We start from the raw sequence: 15,692 nt of genomic DNA on the forward strand, positions 1-15,692 counted from the left end.
AACTTTTTAAAGTGTGAAAGCTTGAACTCCAAATTGGAGAAATTAGTACATAAAATTTCTTACATTGTGGAAAAGCTATTAAGACTTCCACCAATGTAGGTAAACACAAAGGTGTGTATGATCAAGGGCTATGGTAAAAAAAAAAATGTACAAAGATTATGATTACCTTCCACATAGTTATAATACAATGTGTTTATTATTATTATTCAACTCTTAGGAAGTGGGGCTGGTGGCGCAGCAGGTTTGGCCTGTGCCTGCTCTCTGGTGGATCTGGGGTTGGAGTCCTGCTTGGGGTGCCTTGCAATGGACTGGCGTCCCGTCCTGGGTGTGTCCCCTTTCCCCTGCAGCCTTGCGCCCTGTGTTGCTGGGTTAGACTCCGTCTAGCCGTGATCCCGCTTGGGATAAGCGCTTTCCGACCCTGTGTGTGTATTCCACTTTTAAAGAAATGTTCTTCGCACCCTGTAACACTAGTGATGATACGACGGGGTTATTCCAGCTCCTTTTCCATCTCCCAGTTAGTTTCTTCATCTGCAAATGGCAGGGACACAGTGTCGAAAAGGTGACACAGTGTTTGAGGGAGTAAAACAGAAGTGATGTGGACTGAGAAGTCAGTGTGCGGTCCCACAGAGGCAGCCGTTCCGACGTGTCACACGCGGGTGAGGAGCCCCACTCTTTCGTTTGCGCACCACCCCGACATCTCTGTTTTTGCGGGGGAAAACACACTTGGGAATAAGGCAAACGATGCCGGCACACGGGAGAGGAACCCGTGGGTTACAGTGTAAACCGTGATTACCCGCGGGGATAATCGTGAGACCCCCCACGCAGGCAGCGCCCGACTACCACACACTGTAAATGAGTGAGTAACCTGCTCACCGACATTTACTGACATTTTTGCGTCTTATGAGTAATAGTATGTGTTTCATTTTCCTAAAACACAGTTATGCGCAGCTTGTGTTAAGGCACCGTAACGTTTACTGAGTGAATCGGTATTTGCCGATGTTTCCTCTTCACGCGCTGTGGGTGAGCCCGGGCGCGTGCCGAGTAAGTGGTCGCTACCAACGCGGCTATATATAATTTTATTATGCCGGCAGTGTTCTTTCTCTCTCTGCATAATCGTGTGCCGTTTCATTGACTTCCTTCGCTAACTGCCATCACGATTATTTACCGGACCATTACAGGAATAGATGAATGTATTCTTTCAGTTCGTCCGTGTATGACATCTTACACGGCGCCGTTTTGCCGTTTCTCTAATCGGTGTTAAGCGGCGCACCCACGGAGGCGCGAATCCGTCGCGCGTTGCGCGGGGTTAAATGATGCAGGAGCAGAGGGGCGGGGCCTCGTTCGGGCGCTCTGACGTCACGTCGGCAGCTGTCCTCGCGGCGGCGGGTGCTGAACAAGATGGCTGCACGTCGGGCGGCGGAGAGCTGAGGCGAGAGGTAGCAGACAAGCAGCGGCAAACACAGCACGTCGAGAAACGAGCGGCGAAGACAGATACCGGAGACCGTAGCCTATATTTGATTTAATTTTGATTATTTTCCTCAGGCAGCGGCATTATGATATGTATTTAGACGTGGCGGTGTCTAGTAGTATTTGCACTCTCGTCTCGGACTCGTCGCTGCACGCATCAGTTCCTGGAGGCAGAGGAGAGCAGCTGGGAGCGCTCAGAGCCACGGAGAGACATGTCCCTGCTCTGTGTCGGAGGTGAGCCACCGCCACCGCCACTGCCGCCCGCGCCGGCTCGAGCGGAAGGAGCGGCGCGCGGCCACACTCGTGACGGCGGCGTTCCTTCCCGCCTCTCGGTTGAGTAGCTGCCGACGCGACTGTCCTGCGAGCGCGGAGCGGAGCCGCCGGTGCGAAGAGCTGCGGGCGATACGCGCGCCCACAGGAATGGGATCTCCTTGCGTCTTCATGATTTATTTCTTCCGCTTTTCCTTGCTGTTCAGCAAGTCTCAGCTGGCTGATGAGTGCACTTAACTCACAGAAGGAGCGATGTGCGGATATGTGAACAGTGTTTAATTAATACGCTCCTCTAACGTGTTTCTGGTTACTGTAACTATGTAGCATTTGCTTGTTGCAGTTATATCAAAAATCTTTCTAGGATCCCGGATGAGTGGCTTCGTTCGGTATCTACTATTTCAATGTAAGACACAGTATGATAAGCTGACAGCTAGTTTACTTCCGTTTTTAGGGACCGATCAGTCAATTTCTTTTGCGTGGGATTTCTGCTTCTTTGTAAAGAACCGTGTTGAGCTTCGGTGGTCTGATCACCATCACATGGTAAATCCCTTCTTTCCTGAGGCTGCCCTCCCTGGGTGGGTTTAAGGCTGCAGATGGGCTCAGGACCAACCATATCAGTCATCTTGAGGTTCATCATCATCATCACTATCATTATCAATGTTACAAACCACAAACATCTGTGTCATTGTCAGCATTACCATCAATATCACCATGGTCTTTTAAGTCTTTCACAAAATGCTTTCATAGTAATAAATCTGGGTGACATCGTGACTACTATGAGTATATACTGTATGAATGATCTGCAGACACCTTAATTCACTGAATCAAGGCTGTGATCAATGAAATCCAAGCTTGCCTCCTTGCATCTGTAACAGCAACATGCCCTTCATAAACCTTTTATTCATCAGAAGATTAACGTTTCCTTTCACGGTTCTGTATTGATGCCTCGTTGCGCGAACACAGTTTGTTGAATGACTGTACCAATCATTTTTTCTTTTAATGCATTTAGCAATGTATCATGACAATTTTAAATATATGGATACAGTTATGTATGAGATGTTAGACATGCACTTATGAATATGCAGGCAACATGAAGACTCATGCTGTCCCATTCAGATTTAGCTAAGGCTGGTCATTTTCTCACGGACACTTAAATTATAAGTAGTCAGGGGTTTCCTTATTCATTCCAAATTTGTGAAATTGTCAGCTGGGACATTTTTTTACTACATATTTCAGCAGTAAAGCCTGAGACTGTCACCTTTTATGGGATTGGATCTGAAGCCCTTAATAGTGCTCTCAGGTTGTAAATCTAACGCTGTTGTTGAACAGGATCAATACCGCTTTTCTTTATTGCTCCGTTGCCTGACAGTACCTTAGAGTGTGTGTTCATGTTTGGATATCTGCTGGTTCTTGTGTGGCAGCTGAGTCTGCTTGGGTGTGGTTGAGCCATCTTACACTCAATTTTTAGGTTTGTTTCTATTTTCCCTTTCTGTGTTGCCTTGTATTTAGCCTCTGTGTTTCATATATCATTTTGCATTTAGATATTATTTAGGTGTTTAAACACCGAAAGTCCTTTTTAAGCTTATTCCTAAAACAGGAGCCCTGTTTTTACAATGTGGCATCCCCCTTGCCATACTGGCACACACCCACACAATTACTTATCACCCCGAGTGTGTCTGTCACAGCGTAGTAATTAAGGAGACAGAGGGATAGGCAGTGGCACTGTAATCCAACTGTGTGTGTGTGTGTGTGTGTGCGCGCGTCAGCACCGGATGCATCCTTGGCATCGATGCACTCTGAATTGACTGAATACAGAGATATCGCTCTTTGGCTTTTTGGGTGTTTGCAGTCATGCCTGCAACTCTCACGTGGAAGTGCACCCGTTTCATCTTTATGTATTTTTGTCTGTTCATTATGGTGGCAGGTGAGTGCCTGACCACACCTGTGCCTCACCCAGTGTGCCCAGGGTGTGACTTTTTGGAAAATAAGTACCAGGTGTGGCCACCGAAAACAGTCTGACTCTCTATAAAGAGAGACTCAGAGAGCAAAACAAGAAGGTGCTGGAATTGTTTCTTGCGGTTAGCGACAGAGGAGCTGTGTTTTGTTGATGAGTGACGTGACCAGGTCTAGTTTATATTTCTGTTTGCATGAGTTTGACAGTTTTGACGGTTCCTGATGGGTTGTCTTCAGGAAGGGCATCTGCTCGTGAAATCTCGCTGAACCGTCCCACTTGGGGGTAAAATGGCCAACCTGAGTCCTCCTGCAATATGCAGCATGAAACTGGATAGTAGCAGTGTTAACCCAACTTAAGCAAAAATATTCCCTGGTTTTTAACTAAAGGTAAAAATCTTCCTTCGTTCACCTTTCCTTTGGATTAGTCATACTTTTTCCGTATCTCACTATTTTGTCTCAAACAGTCTTTTAACATGACTTATTTATTTGATATTTTGCTGCCCTCACACACGTTACGTCTGCTGTTGCCAAAAAATCGATCCACTGCGTGTGTTAAGATGAAATGAAACCACGTTTAGCTGCTGTTATGACACAGCAGAACGCGCAATATTGCAGCGGTGCGGAGTGGTACTTGCGTAATTTGTGTGCAGAAGGCCGGTGGTTTGAAATCGGTGATGTGAACAGCTGGGATACTCAAACTGTTTCTGTATGTAGGCAAATGTGATGCCCCAAGTTAGAAGAGGAAATGAGTGAAAATGCTGAGATTCAAAGTATGCTGGCATTTGTGGGCCTGGGGTTTTGTATTTTCAGAGGCATTGCTGAGATTTGTCTGAAGACTATATTTAAAGCAAGTGGTCTTACCAGGCTGCCATAAGTGAAAGATAATTAATTATTCAAGATCATTTGCCTGCACTTTGAATCAGTATTCATTTCTAATCATTTCACGGAATACCTGCAATCATAAATGACATCTTAAATTATTTTTTAAAAAAAATAGCGTGTTTGCACTGAGTCTGATTAGTTTGAAATATTTAATCGAAAGCTGGAAGAAATGCTGAAAATTAGATTTTAGCACAGTGTCTTTGAATTACAAATGTGTTGTCCATCCAGGAAGATGTAAGAATTTGTGAGTAGTTACTCAACGTCACTAAAAACTGCTGAGGCTGACAAAATCTGGGGAATTATATAATGAAGCACATTTTGAGCTCCACAAAATACATCTCCCTTTAACATAAGTCAATTTTTCAACACTTTCTTTATCTCAGATGCAAGCTTGATAGAGCAGAGAAGCTCATGTATGAAGTGCTATATTTCCTTCAACAATAAATACTCTGTGCCTGCTTGTGTCAGCACTAACTGTCACGTTGGACCAAGAAACAAACTGCACACACAGTGTATATACTGTATGTTGTGAATTCTCATCTCTGATATACTGAATCTTCCTCTTTTTACTCAGTAATCATTTTGAAAGTGAATTTGGGAATATATGCAGTGCTCTATATATTCCTTATGTTTCAACTTCACCTTTTGAAGCTATTTCATTAATGTATCACTTATTAAATTTTATGTGCTATATGCTGTTTTGTCAGTACGGTATTAAAGAGTGCAATGTGATATAATTAATTCTTGCATTTTTAGTTAAAAATGCTGCCTCCCCTGGGGTTGCCTCAAGTCCTTACCACCTCTTGGAAGCTTTTTTAATTTGACAAATCCATTATGACACTTGTCATTAGAAGTGGAAACTGACAGCAGTTTCAAATAGTTGAGCAAATTTTGGATAGTCACGATTTCAAAATGCAAATGAGTTGTTTAATAGAAATATTATAATGAAAGATAGTGCGCAACTGTCTACTTCAGGTGTCAAGGTTGTGTGCCGCTTTTATACTGTATGTACAGTATGCTGTTGTACTTTTTCTTTTGAAATGAATGAAATTTGAGATCATTTGGCTGTACGGTAGAAAATACTACATCCACAATCTTTCTTTCATCCCTGTATTGTGTTCCCTTCATTTTATTTTGCCTTTGCAGACAATGGAAGTGATTTCCAAGGGACGTTTGTAAGTGACTGGACCTCGCAGTGTGATTTATTATTACGTGACAGCGATTAACGATTGCGGGCAGTTGTTGAGCAGCTGTTTTCTCGGCTCAGCAGTCCCACTGCATTTCCGTTGATGTGTTTCATGTCTTGACAAATCGCAGGTAGGGATTTTTTTCCCCTCTGTTTTAAAATGGAGGATTTTGTTTTTTAGGAAAGGTGGAAGGCAGATTACTGGATAGCATGAAGTGGCTTCCATTTTAAAAGCTGGCGATTAAGTGGTCTTATTTTAAGGTTCCTTGTCCTGTGTTATGTCACTAAATTCTCCAGTGAAATGCAGTGAGCCTGATGCCTTACAGCTGTGCGCGCATCAGGCCGGCGTTTGAGAACGGGTCCACTGTGGTCTCTTGGAGACAGACACCACAGAGACGGTAAATCCAGTAAAGGCTGCAAAAGGTACGTCTCTCGCTCTGTCTGTTTGGAAATTCTTTAGAGAATGAACCTTTGAGCAGCTCTTAAGGCTATATATTAGAGCCATTTCTTGTTCGTTTTTTCCTCTTTTTTTTGCAGCAAGTCAATGTGAGTGCAAATGCCTCTTCATGGTTTTCCCTACTATACCTTTGCTGTTCTTTTCATCCTTTTCTTCGAAATCACTTTTGCGACTTCAGCGCTGTCCCGATGCTGTCCCATGCTGCTCCGAGTTGAGCCCCACCCCCCACTTGTCGCTCTCTGCTGTCACACTGTTGTGGTTATTTTTAGTGGCAGAAGTGCAGCGTGGCCTGCCTCCGCCTGGCCGCACAGAGAGATTAATGGAGCACGAGCTAGGGAGATAGGAAGGGATGGCACGTGCGCACAGACCACATGGCAGGAAGGCGGCGTGGGAGTGAGGAGAGGAAATCCGGCCGACAGAACAGGAGAAGCGCTCCGAAGGATCGAGGGACGGCTCCGTGAGATAGAAAGAGGGAGGTTTGTGGAGGTGGTGCGCAACTGACTGCTGAAGCAGCTCGATGGACGACTGCTGGTAATTTTGTCTGTACGGGCGTGGTTTAGAGGCAGCGTGATGGCAGTTAGTATCCTTTTTTGTCAGACATATTAGCAGTACTTCCGCCACGTCATTCTTTAGGGAATGAAAACTGGATTACATGGCACAAATGATGTCATGACAGTGCCAAACGCTGCTGCAAAGATATAGGCCCTTCTTCCCAGTGGTGAGGCCCGGAAAACAAGTAATATAGAACCCTTGTGTCATATGTAGAGGGCATATTTTACCGTTTTAGTTCTTTTATTTGCTCGCCTGTCCATCAATACAGTGTCAATAACCACCTTCTTCTACACAGAGACATGGTGGTCTGGAGCCCATCCTAGATGCATGCGGCATAAGGCAGGGTGCAACCTGGTTGGGAAACCAGTCCATCACAGAGCAATGACATACACACACACTCTCACAGTATGGACTGTTAAGTGTCGTCAGTACACGTAAAACACACATGTTTGGACTGTGGGTGGAAACAAAAGCACCCAGAGGAAACGGATACAGACATGAGAACGATGAGCAAATTCAACACAGACTGAGCCAGATTGAATCCCGTGTCTGAACCTATAACCTAGGAGCTCTGAGGCACCAGTGATACCCACTGTGTTGCTGTGTTTCTCCATAATGTATACAGTAAATGTTTTTTTTTTTAAAAAAAAAAAGAGTAAAATGGACTTTGAGTAGTCGTCTCCCACCTTACAAAGGCTTTTCATTCCTGAAAAACTCTTTATAAGATGAATTCTCATAAATCAAATATTAATTTCAATGGTAGTTGTATACATTCTTGAACAAAAGTGTTGTATTAATTTGGTGAAGTATCACTTTTGTACTGTTTTTCCTCAGTTACTTTTCAAAACTATACAGCAATATCACAAAATCATTGATTCTGCTGCCAGTACAAAAGAAAGCTTCTTCAAAATGTAACATACATGGGGGAGAAAGCAATGGCTGAAAAACTACATCCACAGCCCTTGTATCCAATGTCATACTCTCAGACAGCACCAACAAAACAATATCTCAGTCTTCATGCTCTTTGTCGCGGCATCATTTTCTAACTTTTCTTAATGGAGACCCAAGAGAAAATATTTGACCGATACTGATTGTTCAAGTGAAGATTGTGGCAGTTCATTGGCATATTGAGTGTTATTAGGTAATTCATGTACACTATTATCAGAAATGGCACAATTGCTCTTGTGATGACTGCTGAGCTTACACACTGACAATTGTTGAAGTGTTTTGCAACTTGAGTGAAATTGAATTGAGTCACACCAGGTAGTGTGTGTGTGTTTGCTTCTGCAAAACTGGATTATTATTCGGGAGTTTAGTATTGAGGTCAGATTGCTCTGTGTGTGACTTCGGTCACAGTCCATTATAAACTGGGAAAAGCTGTAATTACTCTAATACTGTGTGACTGTGTGTCTGCGCTTGTTCAGCTCCTGAAGTATTGCATATCAGCACATTTAACGCTCATAAACAAAACATACCTACATAATATGATCCTCTGGGTGCCGTTGCCAAAATTACTGACATTATAACAGCAAACAAGGGGTTATAGAGGTTGGGAACTTAATGTAGCATGAGCCAAAGTATAACTGCAAAGAAAAGCACATGGGAGTTCTGGTCCTGGAGGCACAGTGGTGCAGTGGGTAGCACTGGTGTCTCATAGTGTCTGGATTGAATGATTGGGCATGGGTTCAAAACTCATCTGGTCAGTGTGATGTTTTCATCTTCTCCCCGTATTCATGTGAGTTTCCTCTCACAGTGCAAAGACATGTGTTTAAGGTGAACTGGTCACTCTAAATGGCCATTAGTGTGTTGTGTGTGTGTGTGTGTGTGTGTTACACTGTTCTGCTGTACAAATGTGAGAATGACTATGAGGAGTTGAGCGCAGTGAATCTAGCACTGTAAGTTACCTTGGGTAAAGGTGTCAGCTAAATATTAGTTAATAATTGTGTGTTGCTTTGAGAAAAGCGTCTGATAAAAGAATAAATGTAAATATCTCAGCTGTCAGGAGGCGCGCAAAATCCAGACTCGGTCCTCGCAAATGCAAAGAAAACCTTGTAAGCCAAAGTAGTAGTGTTAAACTGCACTCCTCGTAAAGTCAAATTGTTGTAACCCAAATTGGCGTGGCTCGGGGTATAACTCGGCTTCCGGCAGACGCTTCGGTGAGCCAGAGCCACTTTACCAGGGTGCACACAGCACTTACGCTGGGAGGCAGCGACTGGACAGGAGCTGTGAATGTGTGGCTCACGTGGAAAATGGCATTTTCTTTTTTAAACGTTTGCTGAGCCACGTGGCGGACCAAGTCTCTCAAAGGTTATCGCACAGCCTGGTCCTTCAGGTGGGACGAGTAAGCGCTCACCATTCAGAGGCGCATTAGAGGAACATCTCAGCAGCCCCTCCCACTCTCTCTCCAGCATAAAGCCTCAGTGTTACTTTGCACACTCAGGAATTTTAAATGTGCTTATTTCCTATTTTAACCACAGCTGTGCAGAGTCCGGGGGAAAAGGGTCCAGGGAGATTTCAGAGAAAGCTGTTGAATATTAATGGCAGCTGGGGGTGAGGGCGGGGGGTGCTGTTTTGGCATCGGCTGGTGCTGGGGATTAATTATGAATGGGTCTCTGACGTCAGAAGTGTTGAAAAGCGGCACAGTCAGGGATGGTGAGATCCTTTCTCCAATGGAAGCTTTTCCCATCCATCGCGCTGCAAGCCTGCTGCGCTTGTCTCCAACTGAGCATCGCCCCCTTTCATCCCTCACTCCGAGCTCCAGACCGCCAGGAAGTGCTGCCAGGTTGTAGGCAGACCTTGTCCCCCTATCCAAGCCTAACTCATTTTCTCTCTCTCTCTCTCGCTGATGTACCACAACGACGAGCAAAATGTTCAGAGCTCGGTTTCCACACTGGGTGTGACATCAGATTTCTGGAACTCAGTCTCGGCTATCGTAAGAAATGTGCCTTCATGCCACCTGCAGTCCAGGCTGCCAGTGTGCACGGCATGCAGTTGACAGTCAGTGCATCTTTCTCACCTCCCAGGCCCTTTAGACGGTCTACAACTGAATCTATAGACCAGTTAGTGCTGTAGAACACCATCTGAGATCTCCTGTCAGGGAAATGCCTGGGGTGCAACAAGGGCTGCATTTTGTGGATAGTATCAACTGATTCTGAACAGTTAAGACACTTTACTAACTTTGGTGAAGGGCATTCTGTAAAGATAGTGAAGGAAGCTGGAATCACCGGTGCTGTACAGCTGCCGGTGTAAAATTGCAATACTACTGTTATGGCAGTGTCCAACAGAGTAAAGCTGAGCTTCATCCATTTTGGTTACCCAAGTTAAACAGCAGTAGGTGACGGGACTTGTTCACAGCCAATGAACCTGTTCCATTTCAGAGGTGCCTGTTGTGCTCTCTGAGGATAAGAAATGTGAATCTCTCTGTGCAGTTATTACTTGTGATAAATAACTAGATCCTGTTGTTTTACGTCTAATATGTGTGTGCTTGAATGGGTGCCGTATCTATCTGTCTTTTGTTTCTTGAGTTAGGAAAGAAAAAACAGTCCACTTGTTTTTGGTGGATCGGTGACTTTGAATTGCCCATAATGTGTGGATGAATGTGATATCCCTGTGATGGACTGGCATTCTATCCAAGGTGTATCCTGCACTGGGTCTTATGTTTCCAGGATGGACTCTGGACCACTGTGACCCTGTACTGGACAAGTAGTTATTAAGGATGGCGAGATGAGTGTCTATTTTTTAATTGCCTGCCTTTTATTTCAGTTTCAAGATTAAGTCTGTGCAGAGTTCATGAATCCCGATTATTGTGGGAAAACACAGCGCTTTGTTCATTACAGTTGATTTCCATGCAGACTTACTGATCCTCTGAGTTATGTAATTAGTATGTGTTTGTGTAGTCTTTTGTGTCCATTATTTACACGTTTTTTTGTTTCCCTCTTTCGCAGTGAAGAAAGCCAAGCTTGATGGACCCCAGGGTGAGTAACGTGGGCGTCGGAGCATGAGGTGCCCTGTATGTGTCAGCACATGTGTGCTTCGTGCCCAGCTGCTTTATGGGAAACCGTGCCATAACAGCCCTTGTTTGCCTCTCTTTCTCTCTCTCGATGGCAGAAAAATTCAACACCTACGTGTCCCTGAAGGTGCAGAATGTCAAGAGTACCACCATTGCCGTGCGTGGCAGCCAACCCTGCTGGGAGCAGGACTTCATGTTGTGAGTCCCCCGCACTGTGCTCTTACCCACCCGGAGGGTCCCCCACTCTCCCACCCATTCAGGACACGTGTCATCTACAGGCCAGCTGCTCCACGTTATGTCACATAGCCCCCTAGCTGATAGCAAGGGGTTACATACAGCTCGCAGACCTAGCAATGACATTGACATAAGTTCAGCCATTTAATTCCTTTCTAGTTTGCTTTTTTGGATTTTGACAAATCTTCCCCGGTTCAAGGCATTTTTATTGCCAGAGTCTAAAGTATGCCTCCCTCTACGCCTGGTTCCTCGCCCCATAGTCTTGCATAATACGTTGTATAATCTTGACCGCAGAGCCTCCTGAAATGTTAATTAGTGAAGCCCAAAGGCATGTTCAAGGAAATCTTCAGCTGAAACTATTTTTTTAAGTATAAATCAGAAGCCTGCAGTTCGTTATTGAGAGGTAGTTCTTTAGTTTGGACAGCTTCGGAAGCAGATGTATGTCATTTAAAATTCCCGCTAATGTCTGATCTCGGCCGATACAACGTGCTCACCCCAACTGTTCAAGATCACAGCAAGATGAGTGGTTAATTAGAAATTCTAAATAACAAAAGGCTCAAATTCTTGAAGTAGTGAATCCTCCCAACTGATAAACTGCACATGCAGACTAATGTTGGTAGTGTATGTAGTATGTTTCATGTGCTGAGGGCATTACTGTCCTTGCCGAGGGAAATACAAATATATGTACAGTATACTAAAAGAAGAACATCATTGTTAGTTATGTTTAGGGAATGTTTAGTTGCTCATCCACAAGCTTACTTATGTATGTTCATCTTTTTGGCAGCCGTACGCCTACTGTGCTATATACTCACCCGGCCTCTGTTGTTAAAATATACCTTTAACAAGATCTCTTAAGGGCTAAAGCAAAGCAGATAATGTAGAATTAAATAAAATGGATGTTCCTCGTGCATACTTCAACCCTTTCATTTTTAAATACATTGAGAGTGTTCATTGCCATCTTTCAGGAGACATCTGCTGCTCTCTGAGTGTGTTTTGCACCCACATCCCACTGTTCTAGTATCAGATGTTGCAGGGTTATTTTTCTTTGGCTTTCAGTATAGAAATGGAGCCTATTATTAGGCTCTGAAGCCCTTGAGGAGCGACACATCAGAAGAACTTTCCTGCAGTACATTAATAGAGATGTGGAAAATGCTGATGTTATTGACGCAGTTGTAGCTGCTCTTCCCTCCATTTCCTGTTTCCATCTTTCCTGTGTGATGTGTCCTTCTCCGCCTCATTGCCTACACCCTCACCTATCCAGTCCCCTTCTGACGACTTCTCTTTTCTTTCAGCAAGTATTTTTCCCAAAGGCATCGCTATAGCTCACTGCAAGCGATTAGATTATCGGTCAAATAATAGAGGTGTGCTGAGGATCCGGATGTGGCGGTCTGGTCCTGGCTGGTTCATTCTGAATCCTCAGAAAGTCTCTTTACCCCTCACTTTCTGACTGCTGTTCTTTTTGTGTTTTTGCAGTGAGATTAATCGGCTGGATCTGGGCCTAACAGTAGAGGTGTGGAATAAAGGACTCATCTGGGATACCATGGTGGGCACCGTTTGGATCCCTCTACGCAGTATTCGGCAGTCCAACGAGGTACACGGAATTCCTGCTGACAGCTAAGATGTGGCCGATGACTCATTTGTTTCTGTTCATTACATTAATTACAGAGTTGGTAAACATTAAAGTGAGTCATAAAATCAAAAAATATCTTTTTTATACGTTGTAGAGTAACACAAGTGTTGTTATACACTCAGTGTCTTTCTTTTAATCACTACCTTCCAGTTACATCTTGAGGCCTCTATATCTTTATCTCCTGCTTGTTGTTGCCCTTTTCCTTGGCCAGTTAGGGATCCCCAGGGTGATGCCTGCTTTTATTTTATTGTCCAACAGGAAGGTCCAGGGCAATGGCTGACCTTGGATTCCCAGGTTATCATGGCAGAAAATGAAATCTGTGGCACCAAAGATCCAACCTTCCACCGTGTTCTGCTGGACACACGTTTTGAGCTGCCATTGGGTGAGATATGGCAACATATTGTCATGTGAACCATTGCTTCTAAACCTGTCCCAGATTCTGGCAATTTGCCAGCAGCCCAGAATTTTAAAGCAGCGTGCATTTTTGAGCTCTACATTCTTCTACTTATCACAGGAACATGGCAAACAAAGCCACAGTGTATTTTCCACCAAAATGTAATCTCCATGTAAACACATGCATTTTCAGGCTAAAAATGCTAATGATGGTGTAGTTTGGGGGCGTTAGATTTTTGGTTGTGGAAGAGTTCCTAAAATATTTAAGCGGTGTGAAGGGTGCGAGCTGCTCACTGGCTGTGTGTGGGTTTGCTGAGGCAGATATCCCTGAAGAGGAGGCACGCTACTGGGCCAAAAAACTGGAGCAGCTCAATGCCATGAGAGACCAGGATGTAAGCCACATTGCCCCATTTGATTTTGTCTTCATATTTCCACTTTCCCCAGCCAGTGTTGTCCTGAGATGCATTTTGTACAATATTTAATTTGTATAAGAATAACACTGAAATCGGCCTCATGGAATCAGGCCATTTTAATGTGGTAAAATAAATGGGTGTCAGAAGGCTTGCGGGAGGTTATAAACTTGCAGTTCTGTGATAAATAACAACTTGTGTGACTGCTAAAGCTAAATACTGAATAACTACATATTATAAGGAAGACCTCACTATGCAGTTTTTCAGGCAAAACAGACCCTGATGCTTTTTTCTGTTGCAGTACTCATACCAAGAAGAGCAAGACAGGCCTTTGCCAGTTCCAGCAACACAGTGCTGTGAGTACAAAGGCAGCCCACTCCAATGTCCAGAATCAGCAGGGCTTGTAGAATGCAGACAAGGAGTGGCTGCCTCCCAGTCCACGTAAACAACGGCGTATTGACGTAATTGATGGCAGCCAGATGCAACGGTGCCATACGCTGACGCAGTCGGCCGGGGTGGCAGACCCAGAGGCCACGTGCATGCAGTGAGTCACCAGGTGGCTGCTGCGCTGACAGGCAACACTGGCGGTCACCCTGGTCCAGGCCGTCCCTACAAGGTCACTTTATATTTCTGATCTATTGCTGTGGTCTGGAGACTTGCTCACAAATAGGAGAGACTCTGAGCCTTTTTTTGGTACAACTCCTACAGGCACACAGTTTTATCTTTACAGATGTTTATAGGTTATTCCTTTATGCTACCTGAATATAGTTACTCTGAAGTCTTCATCGTGATCTTTTTCTTACAGGTAACTGGAGTTTGTGGGGAGACCATCAAAGTGAGTACCTCTTGTTTCTTTCTTAAATATTAATGATATTTGAATCATTATATTTTTTTCTTATATGATCATGATTCACTCGTAATTGTCTCTCGTTTTATCTCTGAAAATTAACTTTTTTTGAATTATTTTCTTAGTAGTACAGATTTCCCTTGTGTAATTTTTACCCGAATTAAAACTAATTTTAATTTCAAGTAAAGGCCACAGTGATGTACAAGCAGCACACAATGCAAGCAGCCAACCCCCCCCCCCCGAAGGTAATATGGCATCTCCTGAATAGCTCAGTCGTCTTGTAGCTGTGGGCCTCTCACAAGCATCTCTCAGAAGTCCTGTGATATTTTATCATAGTGTAAAACCATCATGTGTAATCCAGCAAAAAAGTTTTAAAGTGCTAAGAGAAGTTGAAACGGCAAATGAAAGCCTTAAATGTTACATTAAAATGTAATGTTGTGAAACATGTAAAATTCTCTTTGAAAGCAGTATCATTACTAATGGCTTTGTGTGATGTAGTCTACATGCTATTCCAGTATTGATACTATATAAATGGTACGTTGTAGAAATAGCTCAACAGAGAGCGGTTACAAGCATGACAAGTGATTACACAAATAACATTACAAGAATTGCCATGTAGTATTATTATAATAGTAATACAATATAACAAACATTTTATTATTTTGATTTTTTTTGCATTTTCCATTCACTTTTGTTTGATTTAGCATACTTTGGGTTTACTGTAACCCCGTCTGGGACAAGCGGTTCTGAAAATGTGGGTTTACTGTATGTCAGTTTCTAGAAAAATATTCCACATTCTGGAAATTAGCATATTTTGGCACTGGGTTCTGAGCACCCAATATTCCAGTACCTTTTAGGATCTGATACTTTCTAGAATGTTTTAGTACTTTCCGGAATCTTCTGGTGTCTTCTAGAATCTTCCAGTGACTGTAAAATACCAAACTAACGCTGACACTCTAGAAGAACTAGTGATATTTTTGTAATCAGTAGACTTTAACTAATCATAATCAACACAAAAATCAGCATAACTAAGAACCGAAAATTTTTTTGCGTGGTGTAATCTTTAGCTTCTGTGGTGCATTTAAAAGAAGCTTCTCAAAGCACTGTACAGTAATGAAGAAAGATATTTTGGTTACAGCTCTGCAGCAAAAAATGTTTCAATGAAAAAATTATACTAACTATAAAAGAACAACAGAATCCATCCATTATATTATTTATATTTGTCCAATGTAGGGTCAAGGTGGTTTACAGCTTGTACTGGAAACATAGGAGGCAGAATACACCTTGAACCACTGCAGAGCCATCATACACACTCAGTCACTCAAGCATATACACTCTCTATCAGTAACTGCCTGTCCACGTCGTGGTCACAGAGGTCCAAAACCCTTCCTGGAAGGACAGG

At 43.5% G+C, this 15,692-nt stretch overlaps 1 protein-coding gene across 1 annotated transcript in view; it reads left to right on the top strand.

Moving 5' to 3' along the window:
- The first annotated feature begins 1,533 nt into the window (after positions 1 to 1,533).
- The window catches only part of unc13a (unc-13 homolog A (C. elegans)), a 50,063-nt gene continuing 35,904 nt past the window's right edge, over positions 1,534 to 15,692 (top strand). The window contains 8 exon segments of the mRNA XM_029254802.1: positions 1,534 to 1,701; positions 10,712 to 10,741; positions 10,875 to 10,974; positions 12,484 to 12,601; positions 12,899 to 13,022; positions 13,355 to 13,425; positions 13,745 to 13,799; positions 14,249 to 14,278. Coding sequence (XP_029110635.1) covers positions 1,680 to 1,701; positions 10,712 to 10,741; positions 10,875 to 10,974; positions 12,484 to 12,601; positions 12,899 to 13,022; positions 13,355 to 13,425; positions 13,745 to 13,799; positions 14,249 to 14,278 — 550 coding nt within the window. The 5' untranslated portion in view covers positions 1,534 to 1,679.

Source organism: Scleropages formosus, chromosome 9 (genome assembly GCF_900964775.1).
Source record: "Scleropages formosus chromosome 9, fSclFor1.1, whole genome shotgun sequence".
NCBI lineage: Eukaryota > Metazoa > Chordata > Actinopteri > Osteoglossiformes > Osteoglossidae > Scleropages > Scleropages formosus.